Source organism: Anolis carolinensis, chromosome 2 (assembly GCF_035594765.1).
Source record: "Anolis carolinensis isolate JA03-04 chromosome 2, rAnoCar3.1.pri, whole genome shotgun sequence".
Classification (NCBI taxonomy): domain Eukaryota; kingdom Metazoa; phylum Chordata; class Lepidosauria; order Squamata; family Dactyloidae; genus Anolis; species Anolis carolinensis.
The window spans coordinates 118,095,185-118,110,368 of NC_085842.1; the positions used below are offsets into that span (position 1 = coordinate 118,095,185).

Sequence of the window (15,184 nt, forward strand, 5' to 3'; positions counted from 1 at the left end):
CACCCTTTATAGTGAAAAGACAGGGCAGCGAGGTTTCAATTTCCTGCCCTGCCTCCCTCAGCCTGCTTCACGTTGATTGGTCGTTGGAGTGGAGGCGCGAATGTCCTGCCCAATCAGAGAGCTATCCCCACTTCGGGTCCTCAGCCAATCAGGAGCGAGGGGGTGGTCTGATTCATTGACAAAGGGCGACTGAGTGAATTTGTGAATGAATCAGCGGGTCTAATCTGTACATGATGGACACCGATAGCTTAAAAAGCTCTCAAGATGTCCAAAGATTATTTCCTGGGGTGAAAATATACATATTGGTCTGGCGTGGCTTGCCAGATTCTGGTTGTCAATTAGTTGGAGGCAGATCAGATGGGCGAGTGCTTTGTCAATATATTCAGCTGGGTAAATAGACAAAAGGAATAATCAGGCGGGATGATCTTGGCTTTCCGAAGGCTAAATCTCCCCAGATATGAATGTGGAACCAAGTGATCAATCCCTCTTTTGAGCGGTCTGCTCTGAGACTCAAAAGGGAAGACCAGTGTCTATTGTCCATGCAAGGTATTTGATTATGTCCTTTGTAAGAGGATTTCCCCTCTCAGGAATGCAACCAGGTCAAACAGAAGTGACTCTTAATATCTTATACATTGGGGACATAAAGGGAAAAAGGAGACATATAGGGATACATAGCATACATTCATAGAATCAAAAATCATACTTCCCACTCCCATCCACTCAAAAGTCCAGGGTAAATCCATGTCTCATAGCAAAGTACAGAATCCAAGGGGAAAGAAAAAGGGGTTTAATTGAGTGTCCATAGCATGACCAAGCTTAGCCAAGATCCAGTGGGAGGAGGGGCCGATGGAGACTGGAGTCACTGCCCTAGGCACAAAGGAGACCCCTGGTAGACCCCCTCCGTGTTCAGCATGCAGTCCGAACTTGGTGATCCATGAAACAGCGGCGAGACGAAGGGCGCAAAGAGGCTTGATGTGACAATCAGCTGTTGTCTCTTTAAACTTGTTGATGTAGTAATAAAGATGATTTTCCCGGAGTGGAGAGATCTCAGTGCAAAAAGCGAAATACCGTAGTAGCTATGCTTAGGATTAGTTCAGAAAGAAGTGGTGTGAATTTGGTGTCAATCCGTTAATGCGTGGTTACGGAGGCCCTGGGATCTCCGTAACTGCAGTTTAAAGGAAAGCATTCCAGCCGGTAGCCGACGGCTTGCCAGCAGCTTGAGAATGAAGGGAAAACATTGCAGAAGGTTTGTTATTACAGTAGAGTCTCACTTATCCAACGTTCTGGATTATCCAACACATTTTTGTAGTCAATGTTTTCAATGCATTGTGATATTTTGTTGCTAAATTCGTAAAAACAGTAATTACTACATAGCATTAATGTGTAATGAACTACTTTTTCTGTCAAATTTGTTGTATAACATCATGTTTTGGTGCTTAATTTGTAAAATCATAACCTATTTTGATGTTTAATAGGCTTTTTCTCAATCTCTCATTATCCAACATAGTTGCTTATCCAACATTCTGCCGGCCCGTTTATGTTGGATAAGTGAGACTCAATTGTAGTAAGAAAGGAAAGGTTCCCATGCCAGAGTCAGGGAAAAATCCAAAATAACTACTATGAGAAAGGAAGGTTAGAATAAAATGCTACTTTTATTAGGGATTAGTTACATTGTTGTGGATAGGGAGGGAGGCAAAAAGGAAACATGTTATAATCTGCTTTTAGAACACACATTTCATTTATTGGTTGGTCCAGCAGGGCTTTTCTCCGGATCTGTGGAACTCCCTACTGCAGGTCAGATTAGGTTGAATGCAGGAAGCCTATTCTGTTTGACCTCACCAGCAGGTGAACAGAGTATCAGATCCATGAGATAAAGGTACAATATATTAGACATCAGAAAAGGTGATGAATTTCCAAGTACGATAGTAACCAACTAGATTCAAAAGTCAGATGAAGTTTTCCATTACATACAAGATTTATAACATGTAAAATTATCTAGTGTTATATCCCTTTATAAAACACGGCATTTGCCTCTAGCTATCCATCAGAGTCTAGTGAAAGCCTCCTTTGTCACCTTTTGCTTTGCAGTTTGGCCCAAAGCTCTAGGGAATATAATTGCATATTCCACGAGGAAAACTCCTGAGGATCTGAGTGAAAATTGAGGAAAACTGATTCAGGCTTTTCATATGACACAGATAACTCCATGGAGAAATGCGCGTACGAGCATACGTTAAAGTTAAGCAGTGAGGATAGACTATAGCAAATTACCCTCCTAAGTTAACTTCATTCCAAATTTTGATAACAAGGACATAGGGGTTTTTTTTCTGTGTTAAAACCAGAATCACATATGTCTTCAGAATCCCCCTCCCCCTGCAAATAATAATATGTATTTTCTCAATCACATCTAGAATTCAACTGCAAGATGGCCATGTTTATATTGTGTTTATATGTCATTCCTTCATAATAAAAGATCATATATTATTATTAGGGTTGCCGGGTCAAGACTCTTAGTTGCGGAGATTTCATGGCAAAGGCCTGATACCTAAAGACAAACCCATCGTGATTTCACAGAGAGGAAAAACCCGGGAATGTTCCCAGGGTGATAATACTTGGGCAGCTCCTGGTGGTGTCATTAGGCATGATGCATATAGCATCAATTGCAGTTGCATGGAGTATGTCACTCAAAGTAAAAACACTTAGTGTTGGTGGATCAACATAAAGGCTTATAGTATTCTGCACTATAACCAGTTAATTGTTTAGGGAAGCAAATGCTAATAGATTCCTAACCATTCATACTCTCCATTATCAGGTGGCCCAGGGACATGGAATGACATTTACTATTCCCCCCGTTCTCCTTGCCACAGTGATCTCTGTGCATGAGAGCAGGAAGGGTGGGCATTCTGCCTTCCCTGGGCAGGAAGTCCCAAAATCAAGGGGCAGCCATCAAGAAGGCCCTCTCAAGTGTTCCCATGAACTATGCTTGGAGCTGTTGCAACAGGGGAATTGTATGCTCTCTGTAGCCAGTGCCAATTAACAACCTGGTCACAGCTCTTTGAACCAGTCAAACTTTCCAAACACTCTTCAAAGATAGTCCCATTTAGAGCACGCTACAGTAATCCAAATGAAATATAGCTACGCAATGTACCACCATGGCCAGATCTGCAATCTCAAGAAATGGGTGCAGTTGCCTCACAAGTTTTAAATGTGCAAAGGTGCACTTCATCAAAGCAAATACCTGGGTTTCCAGGTTCAACACCAAGTCTAGGAGCAGAACTGGTCCAAGGTAATTTTCAAGTGTAGCCGAACAGAAATTTTGACCCCCCCCCCCCCAACCAATCACTGAACTACTAGGTTGGCAGAAGCTGGGGCTACGAGCGGGAGCTCACCCTGCTCCCCAAATTTGAACAGCCAATGAATTATTGGGTTGATGACCTGAAGGTGGTGGCGGCGGAGGTGGTGGGTGAGGCTGTGGCAGCTTCCTGGAGAGCATGCACGCCTGGGCGCACGCCAGCCCGCAGGGCGGCGGGCGCGCTCTCCAGCTACTTTAACCAGCGGAAGGAAGCTTCCTGCCTATTCAAATGCACGGCCACAAGGAAGCAGGTGGGCCCTTCTCCCACCACCTTCTGTCCCCCTCTTTTTATATCAGTGTTTCTCTGAATTAAAGGAAGCCTTCCTTTGCCTGCTTCCTCCATTTGGATGCAGGTTCTATACAGGCAGTCCCTGAGTTAGGAACAAGAGAAGTTCTGGAGGTTTGTTCTCAAGCTGGATTTGTATGAAAGTCAGAACAGGGACAGTGTGTGACTCTAGCCAAATGCGCTATCTATCTATCTATCTATCTATCTATCTATCTATCTATCTATCTATCTATCTATCTATCGGTAAAGGTATTCCCCTGACGTTAAATCTAGTTGTGTCCGACTCTGGGGGTTGGTGCTCGTCTCAATTTCTAAGCCAAAAAGCCAGCGTTATCCATAGACACTTCTAAGGTCATGTGGCCGTTACCTTCCTGCCAGAGCAGTACCTATTGATCTACCCACATTTGCATGTTTTCAAACTGCTAGGTTGGCAGAAGCTGGCGCTAACAGTGGGTGCTCACTCTGCTCCCCAGATCTGAACCTGCAACCTTTCGGTCAGCAAGTTCAGCAGCTCAGTGGTTTAACCCGCTGCGCCACTGGGAGCTCCCTATATATACACATACACACACACATATATATATACACACACACACACACACCCATATTCCTCCTCCAGGACCGTCAGCTCAGACCAAGGAAACCCCAGGCAGTTCCCAAGTTCTTTATATATTTACCATATTTATATCCTTTTCCTATCCCAAGGGGGACTCAAAGTGGCTTACAGACATTGGTAATTGTAGTTGCTGGGACTTATAGTTCACCTACCATCAAAGAACACTCTGCACCCCACCAATGATGGACCTGGACCAAACTTGGCACCTTGAATCCACATGACCAACAGAAAATACTGGAGGGGTTTGGGGAGGGGGGTTGCCCTTGATTCTGGGGAGTGGCAGTTCACCTACATCCAGAGAGCACTGTGAAACCAAACAATGATGGATCTGAACCAAACTTGGCATACAGACCCAGCTTGGCCAACTTTGAATACAGGAAGGTTTGGGGGTGACTGACTGTGGACTCCGGGAGTTATAGTTCATCCGTATTCAGAAAGCACTGAACTCATCTGATGATGGATCTCGACCAAACTTGGCACACAGACCCAACTTGGCCAACTGTGAACACTTGCGGAGGGGGGTTGGGGATGATTAAGCTACGATTCTGGGAGCTGTAGTTCACCCACATCCTTATGCATTTTCTAATGGGAGCATTCATAAAAAAAGAAAAGACTGGCTTTTTCTAATAAATAGTGTTTGTTGGAAATTACAACCTTGATGTTACTTGGGCCTCTTCCACACAGCTGAATAAAATCCCAGATTATCTGCTTTGAACTGGACTATATGGCAGTGTGGACTCAGATAACCCAGTTCAGAGCAGATATTGGGGCATTTTCTGCCCTGATATTCTGGGTTATATGGCTGTGCGAAGGACCCCAGATTATCTGAGTCCACACTGCCATATAACCCAGTTCAAAGCAGCTATTGTGGGTTTTTCTTCCTTGTGTGGAAAGTTCCAACCAGCGCTCTAGGAAGTAGCCTCCTTAGTCCTCCTTGGAAGGCACTCACTGCAGGTGGAGGCGCTTGGGGAAGTGGCGGTGGAGGGAGATGCCGTTGCTGAGGTAGACATTGATCTGGTGGTGGGCCATGCTCTCCTCCTGCCACCACAGCTCCTCTTCACTCCTCCTCTGAAGATGCTCCCACCGCTGCTGCTGCTGCTGCTGCGGTGGGTTGGGAGCAAAGGCGCCCTGGGTGTGGATTCAATGCCAGAGGAGGGAGGTGAGCAACAGAAAGAAAGGAAAGAAGGTGAGACCCTGGGCGACTCTTGCAAGCAGCGCCCAGCCTCCCTCTCCAGCGGCAGCAGCAGCAGTTTCCCCCTTTCCCCAGCCCTGGCTCCACGGGTGCATGCTCACTCATGCCAGCAGCAGCCCTGGGCCATATTTGTCAGGACTTACTTGAGAGACGGAGGGGAAAATAGAGCCAAAAAAAGAAAGATGGAGAAAGAAAGAAACAGAGAGCGAAAGGAGATTTTGAGGTGGGTAAGCAAATGGCTGGAGGGGGAGACCCTTTCTTTCCCGCCTCGACAGCCCCCCCCCTTTGACGTGCGCTCACAGCGGGCGCTTCACTCGCCCCCCTGTTGAACCGGCCCTGTCTAGGAGTACCCCCAAACAGCAAACCTGTGTCTTCAGGGGGAATGTAACGTCAGCTAGCATCTAGTATTTTGAAGAATAAGAGATGTCTAAAGAAGCAAGATATGACAGACATTAGCCTCACAAAACGCACCCTCTTATCCTGGCTGGCTAGAAATTATTTATAGTTCCAACTAAGTAGCTTTTAAATTCCTTTGCCAAAATCAACTGGCTTTTAAAATTACAGCTTTAGGCAATCTTGTCTTCAAAAGAGAGATGTTTATGCAAAAATATGGTACATATTTCCAGGTTTCATGCCTATCGCAGAAATTAAACTATTATTTGAACATCATATTATTAAACATCTTCTTATTGATTTAATAATTAACATCAACATTGAATAATTAACATTGGAAATCTGAAAATAATAGATTGAAGGGCCCTTCTACACTGCCCTAAAACCCATGAGGAACTGGGTTATTTTAACCTAGTTCCTCCCAGGTTTCTATCCCCACCAGAGCCGGCCCTAGGTATTTTTCAAGTGTAGGTGAACATAATTTTTGCACCCCCCCCCCCCAAACCAATCACTGAAAAATAAAATTGTTGGATAAGCAAAAATGTTTGATAATAAGGAGGGATTAAGGAAAAGCCTATTAAACATCAAATTACATTAAGATTTTACAAATTAAGCACTAAAACATCATGTTTTACAACAAATCAACAGAAAAAGCAGTTCAATACCTTGCGGAGGCAGGCCGCAGGAGACAGGAGTTGCCTCGATGGCGCCCCCAACAAGATGGTGCCACAGGCAACTGCCTAGTTGGCCTGGTAGTTGAACCGCCTCTGGTCCCCACCCCCAACCCAAACCCTGGGTTTTCACAGGTGTGGGGGGTGGCATCCAGCACCTCTCCAGCCCCCATTTCCCCCTCAAATGATGCATCAGTTATGCATTCCCCTCCCCCACCTCCTGATGCGTCATTTTCACACATCAGGAGAACTCTCTGGAGGGGCCTGCGCTGTAGCAGGTCGCTCAGGTAAGGAAAAATGGGGACCTGGGAGGCAGGGGATGGGTGCCACCTTGCACTTTTGGACTACAGGAGCCTGAAGAATTGGGATAGCTGTGGGGATTGACCCACAGGTCCAGCACCTGCAAAGATCCAGACCTTATCTTAAGGTTAGGATCTTTACAGGTGTCAAACTAATCCAGAGAAAACAGGGATATCCCAGGCCCCTTCCACACAGCCAAATGAAAACCCACATTTCCTGCTTTGAACAGGAGTATATGGCAGTGTGGACTCAGATAACCCACTTCAAAGCAGATATTGTGGGATTTTCTGCCTTCATATTTTGGGTTATTTGGCTGTGTGGAAGGTCCCCCAGTTTTCTCCAGATTAATCCAGGTTTACCTGAGGCATTGTTTGGATGCCTCAGGTAAACCCGTGACCCATCATGGGTTTTAGCATAGTGTAGTAGAGACGCAAAAGTCTTCATTTTCCCATTTCTAAAGTAATTATATTCTTTGATTCCTCTTTATTATTTTGAAAATATAAACTTAATAAATTCAAGCAGTAGACTGTATGCAACTGAGTATTTCTAGAAGCAAAAATTCCAATATATGATTTGCAAGAGTTGGTGTGTGTATGTGTCTGTTGCCATGTGAAATAGCACTATCCAGAAACTGGAGGAGTTTTAACTTTACTTTCACATTGACATACTGGTTGACATTGTGATTTTCTTGTAACCCAAATTTTGGTCTACTGTTCACTACTTTATGACTATCTGCGATACTTTTCAATAGACTTTCTAGTTGTTTTAGAACCATGTGTGAGCTACTTACTTACAGTATAATCACTATTTAGGAGAGTCAGTAATTTATCTGAGACATATAGTTGCCAGACTAGCAACCCACCCAACCCTTTCTTGCCCAAAGACATTCAGTGAAACGTTTTGCATATTTACTCAGAAGCACGCTCCATTGAGTTTGGTGAATTTTGCTTCTAGGTAAATCTGTAGAGAAGTGCATTTTGTAAACTTATCAAGTGTGAAATCTTCCATATAAAGATACAGAGAAACAGCTTTAAAATTTTGCTTCTAGGTCTTTTTATAACCTTCACCACTAGAAGTATGTGATGAAGCAAAATATCAAAAAGAAAACCCCAAATTCAGTTTGTATGTGTTCAGTATGCCAAAGAAAGCAAGTCAATAAGAGTGTTGCATTTCAAGACAAATTTGATAACAATATTTTCTTGAATCTATTTTTTTCATGAAGCAAAAGCCTTCATTAGAATGACCTTTATTGACAATATCTGATGGAAACAGACAGCACTTATAGTTATCAGTGAATGTTTAAGTGGTGTTTTTCTAATGTTTGTGTATATAGTATTGTGAAGATAAAAGATACTGTGGATCAGGAATTGAGTGTGTCTAGTCAGGATAGTAATTTTTGCTTATTTCATGCTTAAATGCAAGAACAAGAATTTTTGAAAGTTGTCGCCCTACTGGGCAAGATTCTGAAATACTTTTGACTGAGTTTTCATTTTGGGGACAATTTGGTGAGAAATCTCATTTGCTCAAAAAGGCTTTCATTTTTGTGCAGAATATGATGTAGTGCAGTGGTTCTCAACCTGTGGGTCCTCAGGAGTTTTGGCCTACAACTCCCAGAAACCCCAGCCAGTTTACCAGCTGTTAGGATTTCTGGGGGTTGAAGGCCAAAACATCTGGGGACCCACAGGTTGAGAACCACTGGTGTAGTGGAAGGAGAATATACACAATTATCTGCACAAAAATGTAAAAAGTGCAATTTTAAAAATGAAAACTCATGGCAATCAACCTTTTTTAACCTTTCTCATTGAGGATAAGAACATTTGTGAATAAATTTTATATCTCTAATATCTTTGGACTATGAATTTCCATCAGGCCTCACCACTGGCTGGAACTGATGCTGGCTACAGTCCAACAACCACTGGTGGACCACTCATTCTCCATCTCACTCCTCTGACAATATAATCTTTATGGAATTTCATCAAAAACAAATCCAGCAACAATAGGATGCTCCTCTTCTTTTCCTTCCCCAGTTTTCATTGCCATATTAAGCTTATGCCAAAAAAATTGAATTTCCTGCTCTTCCTGGGGCCATTTGAGGTAGGTTTTCTTCTTTATCAGTCTTCTCATCCTGTGATAGGGTGACAGATACTCACAGGGAATGTCCTCCAGGAAAATGAGAATCAAGACATCCTTGTGCTGGTCAAAGATGCGAAAGCTTGCCACTTGGATCTCCTTGGAGCACCACTCACTTTCTAGGTAGTGGCGACTTATTACACAGATGGTCTTTCGGCTGCTATAGATGTTGTCTACAATGTTTTCCAGAATGAATCGTCCTGGCTCAAAATCTCGATGATGCAGGCAGAGCTTCCAACTATATTGGTTTTCTAGCACTGGCAGGAGGTAATTCATCACCCATTTTTCATCACGTGTGTTGTAGGAAACAAAAGCATCATAATTATACTCTATGTCTTGGCCCTTCCTTTTTTGCTTCTTGTCAATAAAGTATGCAAGCAATAGATGATAAGTGTAGACCATGTGCCATCTCCACTGACAACAAAAGCAGACAAGCATCAATAAAATGACTGCAGCTGTGTTTGTAATATACAGGATAAAATCATGGTTAGCAGTGCAAGAGGATGTCTTGAAAGTCCACAGTTTCTTCTCTTTATAGGCAGGAGGGGAGGCACAGGTGTACTCAGAGAAATGGAGAACCTGAGTTTTAGGATTCATTGGTGACCATCTGAGGAAGTCTTGGTTACTGCAACAACAGGTGAAAGGATTGTTCCTGAGATCTAGAAAAAGGAGGAGAGGCAAAGCCTTTATTTGCTCTCTTGTGACAACATCTATTTGGTTCCCAGCTAATCTTAAAAGTCCCAGCTGTGAAAAGTTTACTTGAGAAACAAAGCTGAGGGAATTTAGTCCATTTTTGTTGAGATGGAGTTCTTTCAGGTTTGATAAAGGTGCAAACAGTGTGGCGCTAATAGAGTTAAGATTATTGTTGCTCAAATCAAGTTCTTTAAGAGTAGGTGTATACTTAAAAGTATCTGAATCCAAAGAGGAGATAGCTAGGTTGCCTGCATGAATTTGTACAATGGACTCTAACCCTTCCAGGAAATTAACTGGAAAATTCTGAAGTCCATCATGACGTTGGCTGTTTATCTGTAGTCTCTTCAATGACTTTAAAAGGTGAAAAGGTGGATAGGCAAGTTTCTGGGAGGATTCATAACTCATGTAATTGCTAAATAATTCAAGATCTTCCAAAGAGCTTGCACCTTGAAAGACTCCTTTGTGAAAAGTCTCCTTGGTGATCTTGTTGCTTCCAAGAATAAGAGACTGCAGGTTACTCAAACCTTCAAAGGCTCCTGGTTTTATTGTGGCAATCTGATTATCTGCCAGATTAAGGAGCTGCAGAGAAGCAAGATTCCTAAAAATTCCTTTTGTTATATGATCCATTTTATTTTGCCTTAGTATCAGAGTTTTCAGCATCTGCAGACTTGCTGAGAAAGGTTCCTTGATCATTTTCAAAGCATTCTCCCCAAGGTCTAGTTCTTGCAATCTATGCAGGTTAGCAAAGAGGTTTGAAGTGACATGGGAGATAGTATTACCAGTCATGTAGAGGCTCTTAACATTGTTTAGATGAGCAAAGTCATCGGGAGAAATCCTTTTGATCTTATTAAAGCTAAGATCTAGGGTTTCTAATGATGCCACATTAGAAGTAGCATTTGGTACCAGTGTAAATTTGTTGTAAGCCAAAGAAAGAATTTGCAGATAAGGCAGTGACTGAAATAATGATACCGGCAGCACTTTCAGCTTGTTAAATGCCATATTCAGGTGTCTTAGATGTGTGCATTTTTCAAAAGCTCTTGCTTTAACACTTGTGAATTTGTTTCCTAATAAGTGGAGAGTCTCAATATTTTGATGCGAAAGGCACACCTGCTCTATAAGACCATCTGATTCAGTCAGATTTAAGTGATCTAGGTAAATAATTTCTAGAAGAGAGCAATTCAGTGTTTGAATCACTTCCAATATACCTGATGGATTCATAGCTATTCCTCCCAAATATAACACTTTTAAACCCTTTAAGAAACATGGATCTTGTATTAGCCACACAATGGGGGTCTTTGGAGTAGAGAAGGATAAATCAAGGGAAACAAGGCTTTGCAAAACTGGAGTTGAAACATCAAGGACAGAAATTGGGTTATGGGATGCATCCAGTTCATGAAGTATCAGAGGTACACTCACAATCTCTTTTGTTGAGAAGTTTTGCAAGTTGTTGTCCTTGATGTGTAACTTCTCCAAAGACTCCATGTTAAATATAGCATCCATGGCATTCAAGGCATGCAGTCTGTTTGAAGATAGATCAATTACCTTTAATTTCTCCAAGTGAACAAAGGCAGACGTCTCAATCTTGTCTATTTGATTGTTACCAAGCAGCAAGATGGTGAGGTTTCTGAGCCCAGCAAACATGGGACTGGAGATAAGGTGGAGCTGATTCCCAGTGAGGTTCAAGATCTCCAAGTGACATGTGTTCACAAAAGCACCTTCTTCAATGTGATGAATTTGGTTCTGAGAAATATTCAGAACATGCAGGTGAATCAGGTTGCTGAAGCTGTTCTTCCTCAGACTTGCAATTCTGTTCTCAGACAAATCCAGGAAAACAACTTTGCTTGGCAGATGAGCTGGGACTTCACTCAGGTTTCTGTGGTAGCACAAAACTTTTGTTTCGTTTTCTGCGTTGTCATGGATCTCACAGTTCTCCAGTGAGTAAGGGGTCACATTTTGGTGTAGGTTGACTAAAAGAATCAATATAGATACAAGTCCCAGGAAAGGCATTCTCTTATCCATGTTTAACTGCTTCTTGAGAATTAGAAAACAAAATGGATTAATTTGACAGCAGTGAAATCTTACAAAACTGAATGACATGCACAATGGGAGGAAACATTCCAAAAGAGGAACTTCTTAGTCATGGTTCTGCATTTGAAAGAAGTGAAACTGCAAGAATACTGAGTTTTGAGTAGAGATTTACAATAAAAAAAACTCTGTTGGTTTTCTGAAGACGTCCAAAACACCTATTTAAAGCTTTACTATTTCCTCAATGCCCAATAGTTTTCTAGCTAAACTGGACCACCAAGGCACTTGTTTGAGTGCACATAAACACTAGTGTGAAACTTTAGCAGTGAGGCAGAGAATGTCGCTTGGCAGCATTTAAATAAAATCCTTCAACAATGCCCACATTTTTGCGTAATTTGGAGCAACTTCCTGATTCCAAGCCTCCCCAGAAGCTCAGATTGAAATAAAGCTATACTCACCCAACTGATACGACCTATTTTGCTTTGACGTGCGTATACTGACGGCACAACCTCTGTTTGCATACAGAAAAGAAGACTACTAGTTATCATAGAGCATGGCACCAGATCTCATCTGATCTTGCAAACTAAGCAGAGTCAAACCTGGTTAGCATTGGATGGGAGTCCACCAACAAATACAGATGGCTCTATTTCAGAGGAACTGGCAAAACCAGCTTGCCTAAGAAAATTCTATGAATATTTGTGGTGGTGGTGTCGAGCCAATCTCACCCACTCAAAAAAACAAAAAAACAAAAAACAAAACAAAAAAGATTTATAGATCATCAAGAGACTCCATGCAAGATATGATTCTTTTTATTTTTAAAACATTTTCCACAGCTGCACCCCCAAATCTCTATAATAGCTAACCCTTTTATAAAATGTATGTATATATCATAGGTTTGCCATCACTAAGCTATGTAATGTTTTTGTGCCAAGATCTGGGAAGCTAAAACGGATTTTGAGAGGATCTGAAATGGACCCCAAGAAGAAATTAGTACCCTGCTTTGCGTGGCTCTCACAGTGGTTAAGCTGCAGAAACCCCAGGGGTCCAACCCATGCCCTACAGGGATGTCTCCATTGTAACCCCTGCTGCCTCTGCCCAGGCTGCTACTGCAGCCAAAGCTGTCCACTGGGGGCCAGCCAAGCCCCTGTCAGCTTCGCCATGTCCTGACACCAAAAGTGCGTGTTGAAGAAGACCTATTGGACTTCCTTGTCCCAGTTCTACCACCTCCTCAACAAGTCTGGGACCTTAGACCCACTTCCCTCCTTCCCAGCTTCTCAGGAGGCTCCTGCCTTGTCTCATCTAGACCCCACCAGTTGAACACCAGGCTTTTCAGTCTCTAAGGAAGTATTCCATCCCTTGCTGCTCCCGGCTCCTCTCTTAGCAATTGAGGCTGCACTAAAGACAAACCTTTGGTGTCGAACAGCTCAGTTGAGGCTGCAGGGGGACTTCAACCCCCCCCCCCCCCGCCACCACCAGGGCCCAGGGAGATTTTGCAAGCCAGACACAGGCAGCCCATAGGACAGTGGTTCTCAACCTGTTGGTCCCCAGGTGTTTTGGCCTACATTTCCCAGAAATCCCAGCCAGTTTACCAGCAGTTAGGATCTCTGGGTGTTGAAGGCCAAAACATCTGGGGACTTACAGGTTGAGAACCACTGCCATAGGGCAACCTCCTGTCCCCAAAGGGTTCACCGCTTGGCTTCAGCTTCTGAGACCAACCCAGGGTCTGAGGGAGATGGGGAGGATTTTGTCCTAGCCATCCCCAAGGTGAGCTTGGGAAAGCAGCAATCTCTTGCTGCCACGCTAACTCTTCAGGTGCCCCTGCAGGAGGCTTTAGGATCCTAAAAGATATCGCCATGTTCCCTTCACAACCTCTTGACTGCAGGACTGAAATATGCCTCTCTGCCCTTAATAAAAACACCTAAGCTTGAAAATGCACCTCTTTGATTTATAAGCCCAAACTTTGCAGTCTTTTACTTAGACTGTGTCATGTGAATGGGCTGACTGTACATTCAATAGATTTTTGATGCTGTCATAAATATCTGGTGCATATTGTTGGGACTTAACCACATTGTACACAGGTTTATAGTCCTCATCAAGGAAATAGATTGGAAGATGAGTAAACTGGCAGGGAAAGCCCTTTCTCTATTGCCCTCTTTGTCAGCCTATCTCTCTATTCTCTCCTCCTACTTCTATTTGTTAGACTGATACTTCTCAGGGACATAGTTTCTAGACTGCATAGCAAGCCCCCGAGTCCACAATTTTTGTTGTTCTGTAAGCATGGAGAGAGACAAGATGTTTGCAGAGAGCTAGATCCAAGCGTTCTGAGATAGAAATGTAGTCTTTTCTAACTTTTAACTATTTATTCTGTTCTTGTATTGCTGAAGAGCATTCACGCTACTGATAGCTCAAGAAATGGTTGCTGTTGCTGATGTACATTTAATTTTTTTTCCTTTTGAAATTACCCAATACATACCTATTTGTATTTACTTAGAGGTCTTACAGTTTCCAGCGGCCCTTACTGACTGGTAATTGCATATAGTATTTTAGCCAAAGGAAACTATTTTATAGAATGGATCGTTCCTGACAAGAAACAATAACCTGCATCAAACCTTTCAATATTTCATATATGAAAATGGTGACATCAGAGCATGCTTGACATGACAGTTGTTATCAAGAAGAACACCCAAGCTGGGAAAAGCTGTGGGACTTTGCTTTTGCCAGAATTTACTGGGAAGGGCAAGTTTCTGTCCAGTTGTCTCCTTTTCTCCCATTGCGTTGACTGAGTGCAAACTACTCCGGCACTTTGAAGTAAACTGAGGATGAGGATGGAAGTGGGAGGAGGTGAGAGAAACAGAGATAGTTTAAAAGCTGTTGAAAAATGAGATAAGAGAGGATTGATTGGGTTTGTCTCTGCCAACTGGGGATGGTTGAAATGTTTGCTGTGTGTTTACTGGAGATATATTCTCTTGGCTTGCATGTCTGACATTGCATCAGCACAGGTGGAATGCTCCCTGTAAAACATGTGTCCTAACAGGCTCAGCAACTTTTCCCTGTTCTCCCTCAACAATGCGTCCCTTGAAAGTCTTCCATTCTAGACAGCTCAACCAATCAGAGAAAACAAATCAGATCTGGTGAACTGTCATGGACTCCAAGTGGTTGGCGTACTTAGCAAATTTGATACAAAACACCAATGGTTGAAAAGTGAACATCTGACAAGTGGATCAGGATAAACAGGATTCCCTTGAAGATATCAGAAAGGAGGGGCACAACTAAGGTAAGCACCTATTTGTACTTGTGCTTTCAAAGCTTCATCTGTAAATAAAACGTTCTAAATTTGTGTTACTAGAAGTGATAAAGGAAGGATAGAAACATTGACAGTGGCACTTCTGTCACTTGTTTCTGCTAACCAAAGCAATAATCCCAGTCCCAAGGGATATCCAAGGCCATTCCATTCACGGGTCACCATCACAATTAAAAAGTAAGTTTAAAATGTGTGTTCTCTGTTTTTTGTGTCTATTTATGACTTAATAGA

General features: G+C 42.7%; 2 protein-coding genes across 3 annotated transcripts in view; one reads left to right on the top strand and one right to left on the bottom strand.

Moving 5' to 3' along the window:
• Positions 1 to 9,385: 9,385 nt before the first annotated feature.
• LOC100559714 (leucine-rich repeat and immunoglobulin-like domain-containing nogo receptor-interacting protein 2) lies at positions 9,386 to 12,456 on the bottom strand. The gene is made up of 2 exons (XM_062970450.1): positions 11,170 to 12,456; positions 9,386 to 9,593 (listed from the first exon to the last, which is right to left on the bottom strand). Exons 1-2 carry the CDS (start codon positions 11,722 to 11,724, stop codon positions 9,528 to 9,530), a joined length of 621 nt encoding a protein of 206 aa, XP_062826520.1. The 5' UTR covers positions 11,725 to 12,456; the 3' UTR covers positions 9,386 to 9,527.
• A 2,231-nt stretch (positions 12,457 to 14,687) lies between these two features.
• arhgef37 (Rho guanine nucleotide exchange factor 37) overlaps positions 14,688 to 15,184 on the top strand; it is a 66,786-nt gene continuing 66,289 nt past the window's right edge. Inside the window, exon 1 of one of the 2 annotated variants that reach the window (XM_008104658.3) lies at positions 14,688 to 14,926. The gene's annotated coding sequence lies outside the window, so the exon portion shown is untranslated. The remainder of the gene's footprint in view (positions 14,927 to 15,184) is intronic. The other variant, XM_062970452.1, reaches the window with a different exon arrangement.

Coding starts and splice junctions, on each gene's coding strand:
- LOC100559714 (XM_062970450.1), bottom strand. CDS start 11,724: ATGTCATTCAGTTTTGTAAGATTTCACTGCTGTCAAATTAATCCATTT. Junction 9,594..11,169: donor TTCACTTGGAGAAATTAAAG/GTAATTGATCTA, acceptor TCCTTTTTCTAG/ATCTCAGGAACAATCCTTTC.